General features: G+C 38.3%; 2 protein-coding genes and 1 pseudogene across 2 annotated transcripts; 1 reads left to right on the top strand and 2 right to left on the bottom strand.

The window, feature by feature from the left end:
* Positions 1-2,726: 2,726 nt before the first annotated feature.
* On the top strand, positions 2,727-3,981 carry LOC113572447 (transcription factor HES-5-like). The gene is made up of 2 exons (XM_027002035.2): positions 2,727-2,816; positions 2,934-3,981. The coding sequence occupies exons 1-2, from the start codon at positions 2,754-2,756 to the stop codon at positions 3,339-3,341; spliced, it is 471 nt and encodes a 156-aa protein (XP_026857836.2). The 5' UTR covers positions 2,727-2,753; the 3' UTR covers positions 3,342-3,981.
* Positions 3,982-5,858: 1,877 nt separating this feature from the next.
* Positions 5,859-6,662, bottom strand: LOC113572445 (transcription factor HES-5-like). Its single transcript, XM_027002030.2, has 2 exons — positions 6,600-6,662; positions 5,859-6,484 (listed from the first exon to the last, which is right to left on the bottom strand). Exons 1-2 carry the CDS (start codon positions 6,660-6,662, stop codon positions 6,077-6,079), a joined length of 471 nt encoding a protein of 156 aa, XP_026857831.1. The 3' UTR covers positions 5,859-6,076.
* A 3,132-nt stretch (positions 6,663-9,794) lies between these two features.
* On the bottom strand, positions 9,795-10,661 carry LOC113572432 (annotated as a pseudogene).
* Positions 10,662-17,777: the final 7,116 nt, after the last annotated feature.

Here is a 17,777-nt window from a genome sequence, read left to right as displayed (position 1 = left end):
GACTGTTACACTCAGAAGTCAATGCAAGGGTCAGAGGTGACAACATGTCAGCAAGATAGCAGTCTGTATAGCAGTATGTGTTTTTTTTACCTTTATTCTAGCCTTTATAGCAAAAGAAAATTTGATCTTGCCCTTACATTTTAAGAACAATGTAATACCAAAAACTGAACAACCCTCTTACTGCATTGTCAAATAAAACAGTATACATGTGTGCATGTGGGTGGGACTGCACTGCAATGGAGGTTAACCCCAAGCTCCTTTCCCACACTTACTCCCAGCTCCCGCCAAAAGTAGCTTGTTTAGGCACAATGCGCTGCTACCTCCCTGTGATACAGCCTTTTACCGCTTGCCCCTTGCTTGACACTCTCAGCCACACACAGAGAACGAGAGAGGCAGATGCTGGGCGTAATGCTCAGCATGATCTGTCCCCAGCACTCCGTCAGTGCAGGACCTGGGAAACCCTTGACCTCCCCTCACTGAAGTTGAATCTCGACTTTAATGGGAGTGATGCTTAATGGCATTCAGGGGTCACATGACCCAGCATTCAGACAAACCTTGAAAAGCCACTTTGAGTGCAAAATCATGGTATTGTTGAACACCTTCTGCCCCATTAGGAAGCAGTCCCTATGTGTCGGCACTTGCCAACATGTTTGTGGTCATTAATTTAAAAAAAATGAAGGAAATAAATAAACCTGAAGAATCTTCTACAAAAATGTTAAATTTTGAGCATTGTGCTCAGTCTACAATAGATTACTTTATATTTAAAATTTTACACTTCTTTAGTTAACTCTATTGTTCTGAACCCTAAATAGCATTCAACAGGTGAAAACACGTTATTGGCATGACAGTGATGGTGCATTTAAATAAATGCTCAGTGACCTGCTTAGGCAGGTGCATCATGCGTGAGTGCATACATGCCTCCAGGCGTGTGTTTGGTTATGTGCTGCTACACTTTGATGGGATCTGTCAACAGGAGTCTACCTGTAGGCCTTGCTAAGGTGTGCAGGAGTGAGGGGGCTTTGTGTGTGTAAGCAGAGGTCCAGATGGTCTATTGAGGCTGAGGAATAATAAAGCACACTGGATCAGTGGCATCAGGGTGGGGCTAGCCACTGAATGGGGCCAAAGTGTGGGAAACAGGCACAGGTTGAAGCTCTCACACATTCCTTGCTGGAGACGGTTTCTTTGGCCATGCTTAGATACTTGGGCAACTGGGCACACAGCCATAGACATTGTGTGTGTGTGTGTGTGTGTGTGTGTGTGTGTGTGTGTGTGTGTGTGTGTGTGTGTGTGTGTGTGTGTGTGTGTGTGTGTGTGTGTGTATGTGCATGGTGTATTATGAGGCCATGGCTTTTCTTTTCTGAATGAAGGTCCAGTGTGGAATGAGCCCATTCTTTCAGTGGCGTCATCTGTCATTATGACTCACTGCTTAGAAATGTGTAGCTTAAGGACAGAAAGCAAGACCACAAAACAAGTGAGGATTTCCTTCTAAAGTTAAACTGAACATATGGTGCTTCTAGACTTCAGCAGAATGATTGTGCCCACAATACTATTTACTAAGTCTTTCTGTTTAAATGTCTGTGTCCCCTTAGGAAATGATTGTGTATAAATAAATTATGATTACAATTAACATGAAAATGAATGTGTATGTCATATTATATAACATATGGAGGTTTTCGAATGCCTTCCATAATGGTGACAACTTGCGACTTGATGAAAACAAGTTCATGTTCACCTCATGTCTTCCTCAAAGTGCCTTTGCAGCAGATGGTGAAGACCATGTCCATTTAGCAAAAGAGTGGGAGGGGGCACTGTATCGGGGGTTAGTAGATTTTGCAGCAGGGAGCAGGTGATGTGGGAGAACATGCACGCGTCCCACGGACCAGCGGAGCCTCTGATCTGAGCAGCAAGTTCAAAGGGCATTTGTGGAGGCAAAGAGGAGGGGCCTGGATTCTATTGACTCGAGGACACGTGAGCAGGATCTTGCCTGGGTTTCCCACACTATCTGTCCATTTATTACCCTCCTTTCTCCAACAGAGAGAGACTGCAATGAACAATTGAAGTGTGCCATCCTTGAGGGCTTGGGATAATTGTGCTTAATTGACATTCACAGTGAATGCATTCCTTCCAGAGCGAGAGACAGAGAGAGAGAGAGAGAGAGAGAGAGAGAGAGAGAGAGAGAGAGAGAGAGACTTTCTTTTTAATGAACTAAATTAAATCAAATTTTTAATGTGTAAATTGTCTTTATAAGCTGCTAAATAAGATGTTGATTATCAAAAAAAAAAAATCAAAACCTACAAACAAATAAACAAAAAAACCCAGAAATGTATCATTCACCTTCCTCTCTATGCTAAAAAATGTTAAAAACGTGTTTGTGTCAGATAAGGAATATGATGGTTTATCTTTATGTCAGTAGCTTTTGACCTCCATCTGCAGATAGTTTATCAGACAGAGGGTAGGTTCCCAGATAATAAAATTCTAACAACTTGGCTTGTGTTCAGTTTGTGTCACTGATATCTGGAAGACCATCTCCTCCGTTGGGCCTATGAGGTCAGTTAACCATGAAATAATTGATGCTTCTTCTATTGTTGAGGACGCTTCACCCACAGGCCGCTGAGTGTGGGAAACCTAATCCTGCTTGGGCCTCATGCCTTTGTAATGCTAATGAACTGCTATAAATAGGGGAGAGAGAACCTCACTCCAGAACAAATCAGACTCACTCTGCTCAGTGAGGCACACTCTCTTCTTCTGAAACAATGGCTCCTACCTACCTGCCTACTACTGACTACTCAAAGCTCTCCAACAAGGAAAAACATAAAGTAAATATCTCTATTGCTTTATCTTCAATGACTGTATTTCATTGCTTTCTTTTTCCTTTGAATATTTGCATTTTTTAAAAAAAGACTTGCTAATGAAATTTCTTTGTTATTTAACAGTTAAGAAAACCTGTTGTGGAGAAAATGCGTAGAGATCGCATCAACAACTGCATCGAACAGCTCAAGGTGATGCTGGAGAAGGAATTCCACCAGCAAGACCCCAACACCAAGCTGGAGAAAGCCGACATTCTGGAGATGACTGTTGTTTTCCTGAAGCAGCAGCTGCAGCCCCAGATCTTAGCACCTCAGAAAGCGCACTGTGATGGCTACTCTCAGTGCTGGAAGGAGACCATGAACTTCCTGTCTTCCAACTCCAAGCTGGACATGACACTTCAGCATCTTAACTGCTGTCAAGAAGTCCAGAAAACAAAAAAAGACCTCCACGTGTCTCCACCTGCCTCACAAGCCAGCCGGATTTCAGTCAAGCAAGATACTAGTGTCCACAGAGCTGTCTGGAGGCCTTGGTAGAGACACTGAGCACAGCGGCTTTCTCATGTTAACCAGATGGTAGTTTTACCATCTTTTATGTAGGAGATATGTTATTTCCAAGGACTTTCGATATGGAATGTGAAAGAAATGCTTTTCTGTTCAAGAAGAACGTAAAGGGGAAAATATTCAAATTGAAAACTATTTTAGAGCATTTGGAAAATGAGCTTTGTAAGTTTCTGTTGTGTCAAATAGCTTTTTTTTTTTTTTCTTTTTTTTTGCTTTATCAAGTAAGATTTTTTATCTTTTGTAAGTTTTCCTGAATTCTGCTTAGAACCTAAGCATATTAATGTGTTGTTGGATTGTTTTAATGTAATCCTTGGTATTGGCCTTTTGTAAGGGCAATTGAGAAATTATCATCTCTGTATTTTCATGTGCCATAAATATAGTAGACACTGTGTGTCTCTTGTTTTTAAATAAAGATCATTGCTAAAATGAATGAAGTGACTTCCCCTTTAAATGTAGTCAGTGTGTCATAATAAACACTGATATTTTTTTTTTACCAAGTTCCTTTCATATATTGGGATTATAGCCCTTCTAAACTGAAATGAAGGCTGTTAGCATTAAATGAACTTATAATTAGGGACAATCAATATTAATGCAAAATTGCACACACTTGATAAATGATGCAATCGGACCTTTCAGGAAATAAACTATAAAGTCACGCATGCTTTCATTTTTAATGAAACAGCAGAAACAGCATAAAGAAAATGACAATGTTTAGTTTTACTTGGGACATAATGTGCAATTAATATTTTTTGTTGTTATTTTGTTTGTTTGCTTAGAGTCCCAATAATTCTTCACATTGCAGATATTTGATATTCAGTAATGACTATTCTCTTAATGTTTTATGTAATTAAATTGCTCTTGGATGGGCTTTTTGTCATTTTCCCCTTTGCACTAATATAAGCCATAACTATTGTTTAGTTATAAGTCTATTCTGCACCTATAAACATGATTTGATAATAAAGCCTGTGGAAACAGATGACGTGCCGTTTACAATACATTCATCTGCGTCTAACAGTATGGGTCTGAGGAGCTTGTGGCTTTCCCACACTCATCATCCAATCAGAGCCCTGTTTGTAACACTTCATAACATCAATGGCCTGAGCCCAGGGGCAAGGCCAAGCTGGTGGAGAGAAGGAGGGGTGCTTCAGAAAGGGGAGTGTGTCTCTCAGCAGGGGAGAGTGTGAGTATACTAAGATCTGACTTTGTGTGTGTGTGTGTGTATTCTCTTCAAAATCCACTACTTCATGTCTTGTAAGATCTTCTCATAGACTTGTGACACAGTGTGTCTTCCCACAGTGTGAAATGTGCCAGTAGTTTCAGCAACTTGATCAAAAAGTACCATCTTTCAAATTAGCATCTTTCAGATACACTCTCACAAACTCACCATACATGGCATTTGTTTTTTAGATTTTCATTAGGCGCAAGTGTTTCAATACAGATCATAAAAATAAATATTATATAAACTTCAGCATTAACCTATTATTCAACAAGTGGATTTTAACAAGTAAGTAGCCATCTCCCTGGGGACGACTGTGAATGTGGAGCCAAGGGGTCGGAATTCACACAACCATGCCTAATGGATAATTTAGCGCGGCACACTTCTTTTGTGTCTTGGCTGAAATGAGAGACCCTGTCACGATTGTGGGAAATCCTGAGAGAAGACAGCCCCACACATGTGATGAGCAACATGGGCTTGCCTCCCTTAAGCTCAGCAGCTGTCTGATGAAACCAGAACTGAAAGCACACAGTGCCTATTATCAGGGGTTTGGTTTTGGTGTATAAACAGGGAAACTTACCTTACATCCCCCCTCCCTCTGGTTCTTTTAAAGTCATGCATGCTTATAGTTTTTTTCAAATGTACTCGTGTACTTGTGCAACATTCCTGCTTGAATAGATATGCTTAGAAGAGAAATTATGAGGAAACTTTATTAAAAGGATTATATTACTATTATTGGTCATTTTTGTTTAGCCTTTTAGGACCTTTTATAATTATACATATTATACATACATACATACATACATACATATATATATATATATATATATATATATATATATATATATATATATATATATATATATATATATGGACCTGTCAAAAGTGCATAGAGGGAAATACAGGGAGCAATTAAAAGTTATGCATGTGACTGAATATTCTCATGAAAAACATGATTTTAATTAATTACAAAAGATTTTATGGATCTTGTCTATAGTTTGGCAAGTGGGTCGCCTGATAATAATACCTGGAACTTACTGCTGTAAGCCAGAAATATCATTGTTCTTGCCCACTGTACACTAGTAAACAATAAATAATGAATACCTTCTAACCACTTTAACTGCATGTGATTTATATAATATTCACCACAGCCAAAAGTATAGTTTGTCAAAGGGTATGTAATGTCTAATCAAAGAATATGAAAATCAGATTTTACATGCAGTGATTTTATTTTTATTCAAGAGTCAGCATGTTAAAATAACAAATACTCATCCCTTTATAAAAGGTAACAAAATAGGTTAATTACAAATATCTGATTAAGACAAAGTGCTTCACAGGTAATTCCACTGGAATCAATAACAGAGCACATGACCTTTAGCTCTCCACTATGAAGCTGAATTCCAGCTAATAATTGCATGTCCATAGGTTCCACTATAAAATCATATTTTATCCCCTTCTGGTTAACATGAGAAAGCCGTTGTGCTCAATGTCTCTACCACGGCCTCCAGACAGCTCTGTGGACACTGGTCTCTTGCTTGACTAACATCTGGCTGGCCTGTGAAGCAGGTGAAGACACGTGGAGGACTTTTGCTGCTCTCTGGACTGCTTGACAATGGTTAAGATGCTGCAGTGTCATGTCCAGCTTGGAGTTGGAAGACAAGAAGTTCATGGTCTCCCTCCAGCACTGAGAGTAGCCATTACAGTGGGCTTTCTGAGGTGCTAAGATCTGGGGCTGCAGCTGCTGCTTCAGGAAAACAACAGTCATCTCCAGAATGTCGGCTTTCTCCAGTTTGGTGTTGGGGTCTTGCTGGTGGAATTCCTTCTCCAGCATCACCTTGAGCTGCTCAATGCAGTTGTTGATGCGATCTCTACGCATTTTCTCCACAACAGGTTTTCTTAACTGTTAAATAACAGAAATTTCATTAGCAAGTCTTTTTTTTTTAAATGCAAATATTCAAAGGAAAAAGAAAGCAATGAAATACAGTCATTGAAGATAAAGCACTAGAGATATTTACTTTATGTTTTTCCTTGTTGGAGAGCTTTGAGTAGTCAGTAGTAGGCAGGTAGGTAGGAGCCATCGTTTCAGAAGAAGAAAGTATGCTTCACTGAGCAGAGTGAGTCTTATTTGTTCTGGATTGAAGATCTCTCTCCCCTATTTATAGCAGTATATTAGCATTACAAAGGCATGAGGCCCAAGCAGGATTAGGTTTCCCACACTCAGCATCCTGTGGGTGAGGTGTCTTTACAAATCAAACCAAACCATTCCCCCTTTACTTGTAACTCAATACATAGTTATTTATATGGTGCCAAACAATTTGTCATATTATAATGTGTTAGTTTCCATTAATCTTATGATTTTGATTTAAAAAAAATCAAACTATTAACAAATTATGGTTCATGCAGGGAAACATACTTCATCAGTCATTTCCAGTATGATTACAAATTCACTGATGCTGTAATGTTTTGTCTTAATTTTATGAAAACAGAGGTTTGCTCTTGTGAAATGTACTCAGGGGTTTCCTGTTGTAAAGTGTAAAATGTAAAAACAAAAGATATGGCACATATATATAACATCGTGTTAGGGACCTCATAAATACCTATGGGGCACAATATGTTCTATGGATTAACCTGATGGAAAATGAAAAGTATGTATATATATGTATGTATGTATATATATATGTGTGTGTGTGTGTGTGTGTGTGTGTGTGTGTGTGTGTGTGTGTGTGTGTGTGTGTGTGTGTGTGTGTGCATCTATTGTACACAAGGCAGGAGAGACCTAGAAAGACTCTTGGGGTTGAAAAACTGAGAGGTTAGTTTTCAAGGCTCTAGAAACAACACTACCACTTGCAAGATGAAAGAGGGTCTCTGAAGCGTGGCTAGGAGATTTTATTGTCTCACTCCAACGTGGCGGATTTGTCAGCGCAACAGGACGCCTAAACAGGTGTTAGGCACACGTTTAGTGGCCCGTGTCTCTGTTGTCCCACAGCAGGAGAGGAAGTACAGGCACATGTTTGAAGACAATGGGAGCATCAAAAAGTACAGACTGCTGTTTTTGTTACCCTTTAATTATCTTCCAGCGTGGGAAGATATTTGTCTCGTTTTCGCGTTTAACGGCGAAAAATAAAGTAAGTAAATCGATAAACCTTTTCCTCACTTTGGTTACGATGTCAAAGTTTCCCTTTCTCTGCAGTTTCGCGAGGTTGTGGACAAAATCCGGAGAGACATAATCAACAGAATCATTGAACCGCAGAGGACTATTTTCTATCAAACCATACAAATGTATGGACAGGCTATTAAACTCAATAAAGCTGACGTTAAAGAGACGGTGGTTACATTTCTCAAACATTTTCTTCAAGTTATGCACAGCGTTTCTGTTTCTCCACGCGCACCTCTACACAAAAGACAGAAGCAATTCAACGTTTCTATATTCTTCAGGACAAGCAGCTTGCAGGTGTGCTTAGCACTGCCGCAGTCTTGTCAAAGATCAGGAAAACAATCTGTTTTGAGGGCCAAAATTGAATTTTGGAGACATAAATGAAGAGGAATTTTTATCACAATTTGCATATATTAGAACATTCGCGTTAGCATGTTAGTTCTAATTCTTCTACAGTGTACAGCAAACCATAAGTTATGAGGCAATAAGTTCCGTTTTTGATTTCGCATATTTAATGTTATTATTTCATTTTGTAAAGGCGTGCTTTATGATTCAAAATCCAATATTAGATTTCCGCATTCATCATATTTCCATTTTGAAAACTAATGTCACTTTAAAACATTATCTGCATTTAAGCTTAGTAGCCTGTGTGATTTGAGCAGTTTTGTCCTTACATGAAAACATAATACCTAATACCTTAATCCTTAATACTTTACTGATAAAAGGTTTGTGGCTTTGTTCTAATTGCTGTAGTTTATGCAACTTCGAGTAACGTTCAAATGAGTGGAGATACATTATTTATTGTGCCTCAAATGTGAGACAATAACAGATGTTGATGTCTATATAACATCCATACAAACAATGCAGAACACATTAAGACACTGATGTAATGTAATTAATAACAATTCTTCACAAGTAAGATTATACCTTTAGAGTACTTATATCATAAAAGGTTAACATAATTTTGTTTAGAAACTATTCATTTTGAGTGGACACAAACTCAAATTAACATAACACATATATAACATTTGAAAACTGAGTTAATTTATACCTGTACCTTCCAATTTATACCTCAACATCACAGTACGGCCCCTCCCCCCGAACGTCTCCTCGTGTGTGTGTTCGTCAATGTGGCCAGGCCCTCCCTCTGTCTCACACCTGCTCCTCATTGTGCCATTAGTATACGTGTCTATCGTTTACGTGTCTGTGTTGTCGATGTTTGAAAACAATAGCTTGCGTGCTACGTCGTGTGTGTGTGTGTGTGTGTGTGTGTATGTAAGTAAATAAACATATGTTTCTGTTCAATATGACTTGTCCTCGCATCCTACTCCTCCCGTCACAGAAACATCAGCCGCCGAAGGATGCCTGGGACAAAAAGCAAAAAAAGGAAGGGTAAGAAGACGCAAACTCCCTTCCACAACCATCGCAGGGAAGCTCTCTAAATTTCTGGGCACACTCCTGACTCCCACAGCAGGGGATAGTGTTGGAGGGGGGGCCTGAGTGTGGTCCAGTTGCCGACTCAGTAGAGTCATACGAACCCATGTCAGGCTTCCGGGACTGGTACAATGATGTCCAGTACTCTGAGTCGGACTCCGTAGGGTCCTGCTACCCTTCAATTGTCCTGGCCTCACTCCATATCCCCACAACAGGGGAGGAGGCCACTGGACGATTTTGGCAGAGACCTGGTTATGGACCGGGGTCGGACTCTGTGGAGTTATACAGACCCCAACCAGACTACGAGAATCGGCACCCGGAAGTGGACTCCGCAGGGTCCAACGACTACATGGACTACTATAAGGGTTATGCAGACAGTGGAGAGATGGAGGAGCACAGTCACGTTATTCTGCGATCGGGCTTTAAGTCCGATCATGAGGAGGACCCATCAATGGAGATGGAGGAGGTCCTCCATAGGGAACCTCCCTCTTATAGCGACACTGCAGAATCTGAGACTGATGAGCCTCCAGCACCTAAGACTCCACCTGAGGATCCGCCAAGGGCGTGCTGCTCCGGAGCAAGCAAGCTGCCCCGGGTGACTTGCAAGGAGGCAGCGTCATCATCAGACACTCCTCCCCCTAAGACGAATAGCCCCAGAGCACATGCGCCTAAGCCTCGTAGAGGAAAAAAGGCAGTGGCACCAGTGCCTGCCCCAGAAATGAACAAAACAGCTGCTGTGCTTCCCGACACGCATGCGCAAAAGCCAGAACAGGCGCTGATACCCAAGCCGGCAAAGGACAATTTGCTGGTTTGAGGAGATCAGTGGTGGGGAAAAATATTTCCTTCCGTTTTCATCTGATGATGTCTGCAGGTTCTGGAAATAGTTTAGCAGTTTTAGCTGTGACTGTGACTTTAATTCTTCTTTAACTGGACAGGAACTGGACAACCTCATGGACACATTTAGAGAAGCCTTGACTGACAGCTTCTGAACTTGAAGGGAATGCAAACTGATTTTGTTGTCATCTCAAGTAGTTGACGGTCATCTCCAGGACATCTGCTTTCTTTAGCTTGGAGTCAGGGTGGACCTGAGCTGCTCAGTGGAGCAGTTGATACGATTCCTGCACATCATTGCCACCACTGGCTTCCTTAACTGTAAAGAAATATGACAAAATGATAAGTGAACTGGACAGTCAGTGATTTATAAAGTATGTCAGTGAAAGGCATATTTCTCATTCAACAGATTCTAAATTTACCATGTTAAGTGGTAGATGCACCTTTGACATGATCATTGCTGTAGTGATTGTTGGTGCCATGACAGCTGTAGATCTCTCTGTGTAGAGTGAGTCTGTGCTGCACTGGCTGCAACTTCTTTATTTATACCAACAAATCTCCATTTGAATGTATCAGTCTTTGGCTTGTTGACATTTCTCACACTTTGTAGCCAATGAGAGCATTTGGGCACACAATGAGGAATAGGGAGCTGCCACATGCTCAGTGTTTTGCTGGGGGCAAAGTCCATGTCTCAGGGAGCAGGTGGAAAGATTTAATTATGGAAAATGGAAGACAACATTGTGTCAATCTGGGAAAGTTATGGCACTGTAAAGACAGCAGATCTCCTGTTTGATGGAGGGATCAATGTCACTGACAGAGTATGTGCATCACTGACACTACGTTTTTGGTTTTAGCAGTGTGCTTCAAAGTTCAGGTCTGTGCTTTAAAGTTCAGGTCTATCCTGCAGTTTAGTTTGATGTAAAAAAATTATTCTAAGGAATAAAAATAAAAATTGCATAAACGTTAACATAATTTAATAGAATCAAATTGTTTTCACTGCTATCTTTAACAGCAATGTAGTTAAATGTACCAAATTATTCTACAAAGCACATAATGTGACTTTAGCATTTACCATTTATCATTTTTCATTTTAGATTGTGAAGTACCACTTGCATTTCTGTGGGGATATACATTATCTGTCTAAATTTAGTGTTATAACAAAAGCATTATTAACTGATCCCAAGCTTCTATTATATTTATATATTTCTGTTAAGGGTCTCTTAGACCTCGCCTCAACAACAACAACACACACACACACACACACAAACAGTTGTACAGCAGTGGTAAGATGAGAATGCCCCAGATACACACTCCTCTTTATAGTGGGTGGGAGTCACAAAGACACATGACTTCCCACACTTTTGCATTCATTTAAATCACCCACATAATAGAAGTGTGTCCACACTCAAAGGAATGACTACCGGAGAGAAACACCGTAATCATATTCTCTTTATTTAAATTTTAAAAAATCATATAAAGAAATTATTGTACAAAGGATGTACAGTATGTAAATTGTGAAATGTGCCATCTCACAATGTTTAATAGTGTTAATGGTGCCTTTTGTTTATATTATACATAAACTATCAACCTTAAAACTATATAAAACTATGTTAATCTGTAAATATGTATTCTCTTGCATCCCAAATTCTCATGCCCTTACTGATTTTTCCTATGTGGAATACCATTGATCTTACATTTTGATGGCAGGTAAGAAAACATCCCACCTGTCCAGTGAAGCATTCCATTAGAGTGCCACTGAGTATAGAGAACTATGAGCCATTATCTCATGCTCTAGGCCTCTGATTGGTCAGACTTGGAGACAGCTAGATATAAGTAGGGGCTGTGTATCAGAAGGTATCATTTAAACTTAAGCCACTAGAGCCAGGCCTACAGGAGTAGAGTGAGAACAACTTGAATTCAACAATTTGACTTCAAGTTGCAAAATTTAAGGCCACTGCTATCTTTAACTAAACTATTTTTTACTTGAAAACTAAAATCTTAACATAAGCATCAAACATGCCTGCCTACATGCACATCAGTCCTCAAGACAGCATTCACTGTGCCAGGTACTTTCAAAAGGATTAAGTTCTTTCATTTGGAAAATGATCATTAATTTTCATGATGGTGCTTTGTATATTTGCATTTATGAGCAAGACCTTAATGTTTTTCCATTTGTTTACAGATGTAAACTCCATAACTTGGTGAGGAAGTGTTTTATCAAAGTGGAAAAACTGAAGTTGTATCTTGAAGAACACATTTACAACGGGAACCCCAACTCAGACCTTCTGGAGAAGATGGTTTCCTTCTTCACTGTGAAGGAGGCCTTCCCCACTGGCTACTCTAGATGCACTCAAGACATCCTGCAGCTTGTCCCTTCCTCAACAGAGGATGTGAAGCCGTTGACCTGGCAGCAGACACTTGAAATAAACTTTCTGAACTACCTCAACGTCACATGAAAATGGAACCTTGCTGGCACTTTTACTCTGGACATTCCAAGAGCTTTGATTTGTTTATCATAATTTTTGAAGGGTCTGCAGCATCTTGTCCATGGAACTGCTTTATAAAAATGCCTTCCATGGATTTATTCAGGCTTGTGAAAGCCGAATAGCAAATCTGAGAATGCAGTTTAGGCATCCTCTTGCATTTTTAAGATATAGTTTTTAAAATCTCATTGAGAGATGTTATTCAGTTAATGATGATTGGAAATTAGAGCATAACATCTGCCGGACATGATGGCTCACTCTAAAAACATGCTTAACTAACTTTAAAAGCTACATTGTATCATATTCTATCACTCCTGATTTTGTTGATTTTTTGTTTCAAATCATTTGGCTGTAATGATTTCCTTATGAAAAAAAAAATGTATGTGTCTACATAAATGATCTGCTGATGAAGGGTAATGAAATGACAACTACAAATGCACTGCTGCATGGAGCAGGACAGAATATTCTGACAAGTGTTTAACTCCTTGTGGAATCACTCCTAGGCGGAGAGGTAAGTTTAGTCAAAGATCTAGCTAGACAGACAGATAGATAGATCAATAGATAGAAAGAGAGAGAGATCACTCTATTTATCCCAGAGGGAAAGTCAAGTGTTACAGCAGTGCAATAGAGAAAGACGGGAGCAAAGTTACCTAACATAATTACAAATATATATAAATGGAGTAGAAGTATTATTCAGTACAATTGTAATATTCAGATCATTAGATATCAGTGCTCACAGGATCCAGCAGAATGCAAGAAAGTATAGTGGTGTGCAGTTGTGTTTCATGGTTTTTGCAGTTAGTTGAATGATCCACCCACAAAATCCAACTGACACATAACCATCATTTCTCACAAGTTATTAATTTATGAGATGTATAAATGTATTTATGAGATGTGACCTCTTTGTACCAGTTACTGTGATGATGAAATGCAATTAACCAAACTTTATTTAATCAGTGGCCACTGTCTGGATAGGCTAAAGTTCACACTTAATTAGTACTGTGTATGGTATGTTGTAAATTCTGCATTTCTAAGCATATAAATGTATTTAGCCAAAAACTGCATGCACTTCTTTAAGTAATGTACAAAGTGTCAAATGTGAAATATTTGTGCTTACAGCACAATTACAGAAGATGATGGTTATCTGAGTCTATGTTTTACCGTAAGCTTTACCCTAGAGTGTATGTTGACCAGCTGTATGTAGGTGATATTAGCATTTAAGAAGGCACACTTCTATTGTTCATTCACAGCCCTTTCACAATGGGCAGAGTGTGGGAAAGCTCAGGAGAGCAGATTCACAGTTGAAGCAGTTTTCAGAGTAGACTCACTTGCTGCCAGCTTGTCCCTGCTTTTATGTAAATTTTAAGGGACATTTTTAAAGAAAATGTTAATCAGGTAGTGCTAAATTATGTTTTTCACTAAAGTATAATAAATAATATATTTTTATCATAATGTAATTTTTAAATTGGTGTTTTATGTGTACACAAAATCAAACATAATACAATTGTTGTTAAATTAAATGATACATTGAGGCCCTTGAAAAAACATATAGCTATACTATATACATGTGAAGTATAATACATAACAACATAGAAATAATACTTAAATTAATAGAGATATACTGGTAGAACATCAGCCAATAAGGATCTTTCCATCCAGATGGTGAGTCAAGTCAAATTTATTTATATAGCACTTTTTACAAGTTGTCACAAAGCTGCTTTACAAATGTATGGGACCAGGTCCATAACGAAAAAGCCAGAGGTGACAATGGCAAGGAAAATTTCCTGGGCAGAATTACGGAAGATTGTCTTGAGGACCAAGACTCAAGAAGGAACTCATCCTCCTTGGTTGGCCCAACTAATAAACAGTCCAAGCTTTATTATATTATATTAATCCATGTAGAGTGAGCAAGATGTTCCTGCATCAATGGATAGATGCATATGCATTATCTACTGCTGGCACTGGGAAATTTTCTGCTGTCATCTTAAATACTTTGTCACCAATGAGTAGGTCTTAGTTGGTATCTCTGCAGGAATACACAAAACAGAAAGATGTCATTAGATTTGTAAAGATGAACAAGGCATGAACAGTCCATATTCATTAGATGTGCCAGTGGTCATCATGCATCTCGGGCAGTTTTACTTGTAGCAGTATAACTAAAAGGGAGAGCCAAAAGGTGACCACAGTCCTGAGGGCTCTCTGAAATATTGCATTCACCCACATCATCATCACAAACCCGAGTGCATGCATGAAATAGCTAGACAACAGTATAAACATCTCAGATTACCAGAAAACTCTACAACTGAGGGCCTTAGGTTCTGCACCTTTATATACTGGAAGTTAATGAAAACCTTGAAAAATAAGTAAGTCTTTACCCTGGATTTAAAAATTGAGGCTGTGTCTGAGTCCTGAATTAAAGCTGGAAGGCAGTTCCATAACTGAAGGGCTTAATAGGATAAGGCTCTTCCTCCAATTGTAATCTTACTAAGTCTACTAATTTTACTAGGTGTTTTGAGAATACAGTAGGCAAGGCTCAGATACTGTGGGACAGGCCATTTAGCGCTTCATATGTCAGTAAGAGAATTTTAAAGTCAATTTGAAATTTAATTTGGAGCTAGTGCTGAATTGAAAGAACAGGACTATTGTGGTCAAACCTTCTAGTCCTTAGTACTGTATTCTGTACAAGTTTATTTACTAGCTTTTTAAAGCAATTATAATAACCCACTCTTGATTAAATAAAAGTGTGAACCAATTTCTCTGCATTTGATGAAGAAAGTATTTGGCTCAGTTTAGGAATATTGCATAAATGTAACAAGGCAGTTTTAGTAACATTACATATGTGTGTAAGATGAGAGATCAGGGTCAAAATTAACACCTACATTTAAAAAAAAAGTTTTGGATGTTACTGAAAAGCCATTAAAATATTAGAATTTTAGACCTGTTGCCTCCTGCAGTCATAGGTCCAAGCAGTAGCACCTCGGTCTTATTAGACTTCAGAAGGAGAAGGTGAGTTGCCAGGTTTTTTTTATTTCCTTTTATTTCCTTATGTAGTTCTCATTTTTGTAAAGTGTGTGGGCATCATCAGCATTACCAGATATATAACTTCTGTAACAAATTGTCACAGTCACAATGGAAGCTAATGCCATAATTAAAAATAATTGTGCCTAATGGTAGAATATAAAATTAGAATGATAAGGGCCAATATTGGCCCTTGTGGAACATCATGTTTTACTTTTGTAAGCTTAGAGCATTAATTTTGTACAAGGACAAATCGACAGCAATCCATCAAATAATATTTAAACCAGGATAATGCTTGTACTCTAATGCCGCAGAGTGTTTCCAGCCTATCCACTAAGATGTTGTTATCTATGCTATTGAATATGGCACTATTATGAAAATACTGTTTTTTCAAGTATTTTGGCAATAAATGGCAGGTTCAAATTTGGCCTGTACTTGGCAAGCTCATGTCGTAATTAGTGATTTAATCCATACCAGTTTTAATGATTTGGGAATATAACTCAGGCCAAAAGCAGAGTTATTTATGGAGTTAATTAAGCATATGTTCTATACTAATGAGCAGCAGTTATTTGAGTGAATGATTTGGGACTGGATCAAATATACATGAGGAGGATTTAGAAAATGTATTGAAGAAATTAGCTTCTTAAGACAAAATGTATTCTAATTGTTTATGTGAGCTAACCAGGCAGCTACCAACATGCATTTGCAGATTAACAAAGTTTGAAGCACATTAATTTTTTTCCTAATATTTTTCATTAAAAAATGTCAAATGTACTTTACTGCTACATTCCTGTAGGAGAAGGAATTTAAGGTGGATTCCTAGTTAGTTTTGGTATCTTATTAAATAGGAATCTTTGATTGTTATTTTTTTCTATTAGAGATTCTTTCTTCTATTTGTTATGATGCTGTCTAGGCTGGGAGGCTGTAACATAGGGTTTGAGTGTAATGGCAGTAATAATGAATAATGGAATGCAAACCAGACAAACAGGTTAATGGCACAGGTCAAGTGCCATTTATTTTGGTGTTCTGATACAAGAAACTGGTTCAGTAACATTTAAACTATGTTCTTTTTTGAGTGCCCTGTCTTGAAAAAATATTCAAGCAAATGTTGTGATAAGCCACTTACTTCCTTCATGTAAAAACCAGCACACAGTTGCTACTAAAAATTAAAGTGTGTGTAAAACATCTTCATCTTCATGTTGAATTCTTATGTTCTGGGGGGAAATGGATAAAGTAGATTTGACAGATTAAATTTGTTAGATCTTTTTCTAATACAAAATAAGCAAGCAGTGGATCCTAACACAAATTTTATAAAATGTATATGAATTTTAGCCATACATATATAACAAAAGGGTTATATAGAAATTATTTACCTGATTTTATAAGTTAATTATAACTCAGGTAGCAGTGCAAAAGTACTGTAAAGTAATCTGATGAACATTCTAGCTCAGTTTACACTTTAACTTTTATTGACCATTTTAAATGTCTTCCTCATCAGTACGGAGAAGGATGGAATTCCAATCCATTATCTAATGAAAAACACATTTGTATTATCCCTTAATTGAAAGCAGTGAATGACCAGAAACAGCAGAGCACCCACTCATAGACCCCTCAAGGACAACTGAACTCAGCTAAAGGACCAGATCTAATATTTGATGCTCTCACTTATGTTGTGTTGCTAAGGTACCAGGATTCAGGATGAGGGACTCACTCTCTAATATTATAAAATTATGTATCATTCAGTACCATTCAGTATTACAAATCAAATAATATTATTTCATTTTAAGTATTGAATATAGCAAAAATTAAATCCTTATAGACCCTACATTGTGAGTTTTTCAATATTTGAGATGCATGAAGATGATCTAGAATTCTAATTATTTTTAGAGGTGTAGGAATGGATTTTAACTTTTGCAGAAAATATTTAAAATATTACTGAGGGGTTTATACAGAGGCCAGATCTTAGTGTTTCCTTTATGCATAATCACTGACTTTTCAACAAACTCATGAAGAAGCCTAGCAGGAACCGCTCACCCATAGACTTATCATTTGAATGGGCACACTTCTATTGTCTATTGCTTGCTCTCAATGGGCAAAGTGTGGATAGCAGCAAAGGAAATTTTTCTTTCCAGCTGGTACAATAAAACACAGGCTTTAGCCATCACTAATGGTGCATTCAAGTCAGGATCGTTTGTACTCCATTGATCACAACATGAATGACTCAATGTGGGAAACTCAAATGTTTTTTTCACTCATATTAACGGACAAAGACA

This window comes from Electrophorus electricus, chromosome 20, assembly GCF_013358815.1.
Source record: "Electrophorus electricus isolate fEleEle1 chromosome 20, fEleEle1.pri, whole genome shotgun sequence".
In the NCBI taxonomy this organism is placed as follows: Eukaryota; Metazoa; Chordata; class Actinopteri; order Gymnotiformes; family Gymnotidae; genus Electrophorus; species Electrophorus electricus.
Note: the sequence above shows the minus strand (reverse complement) of the source record. Positions and strands in the feature narration are given on the sequence as shown.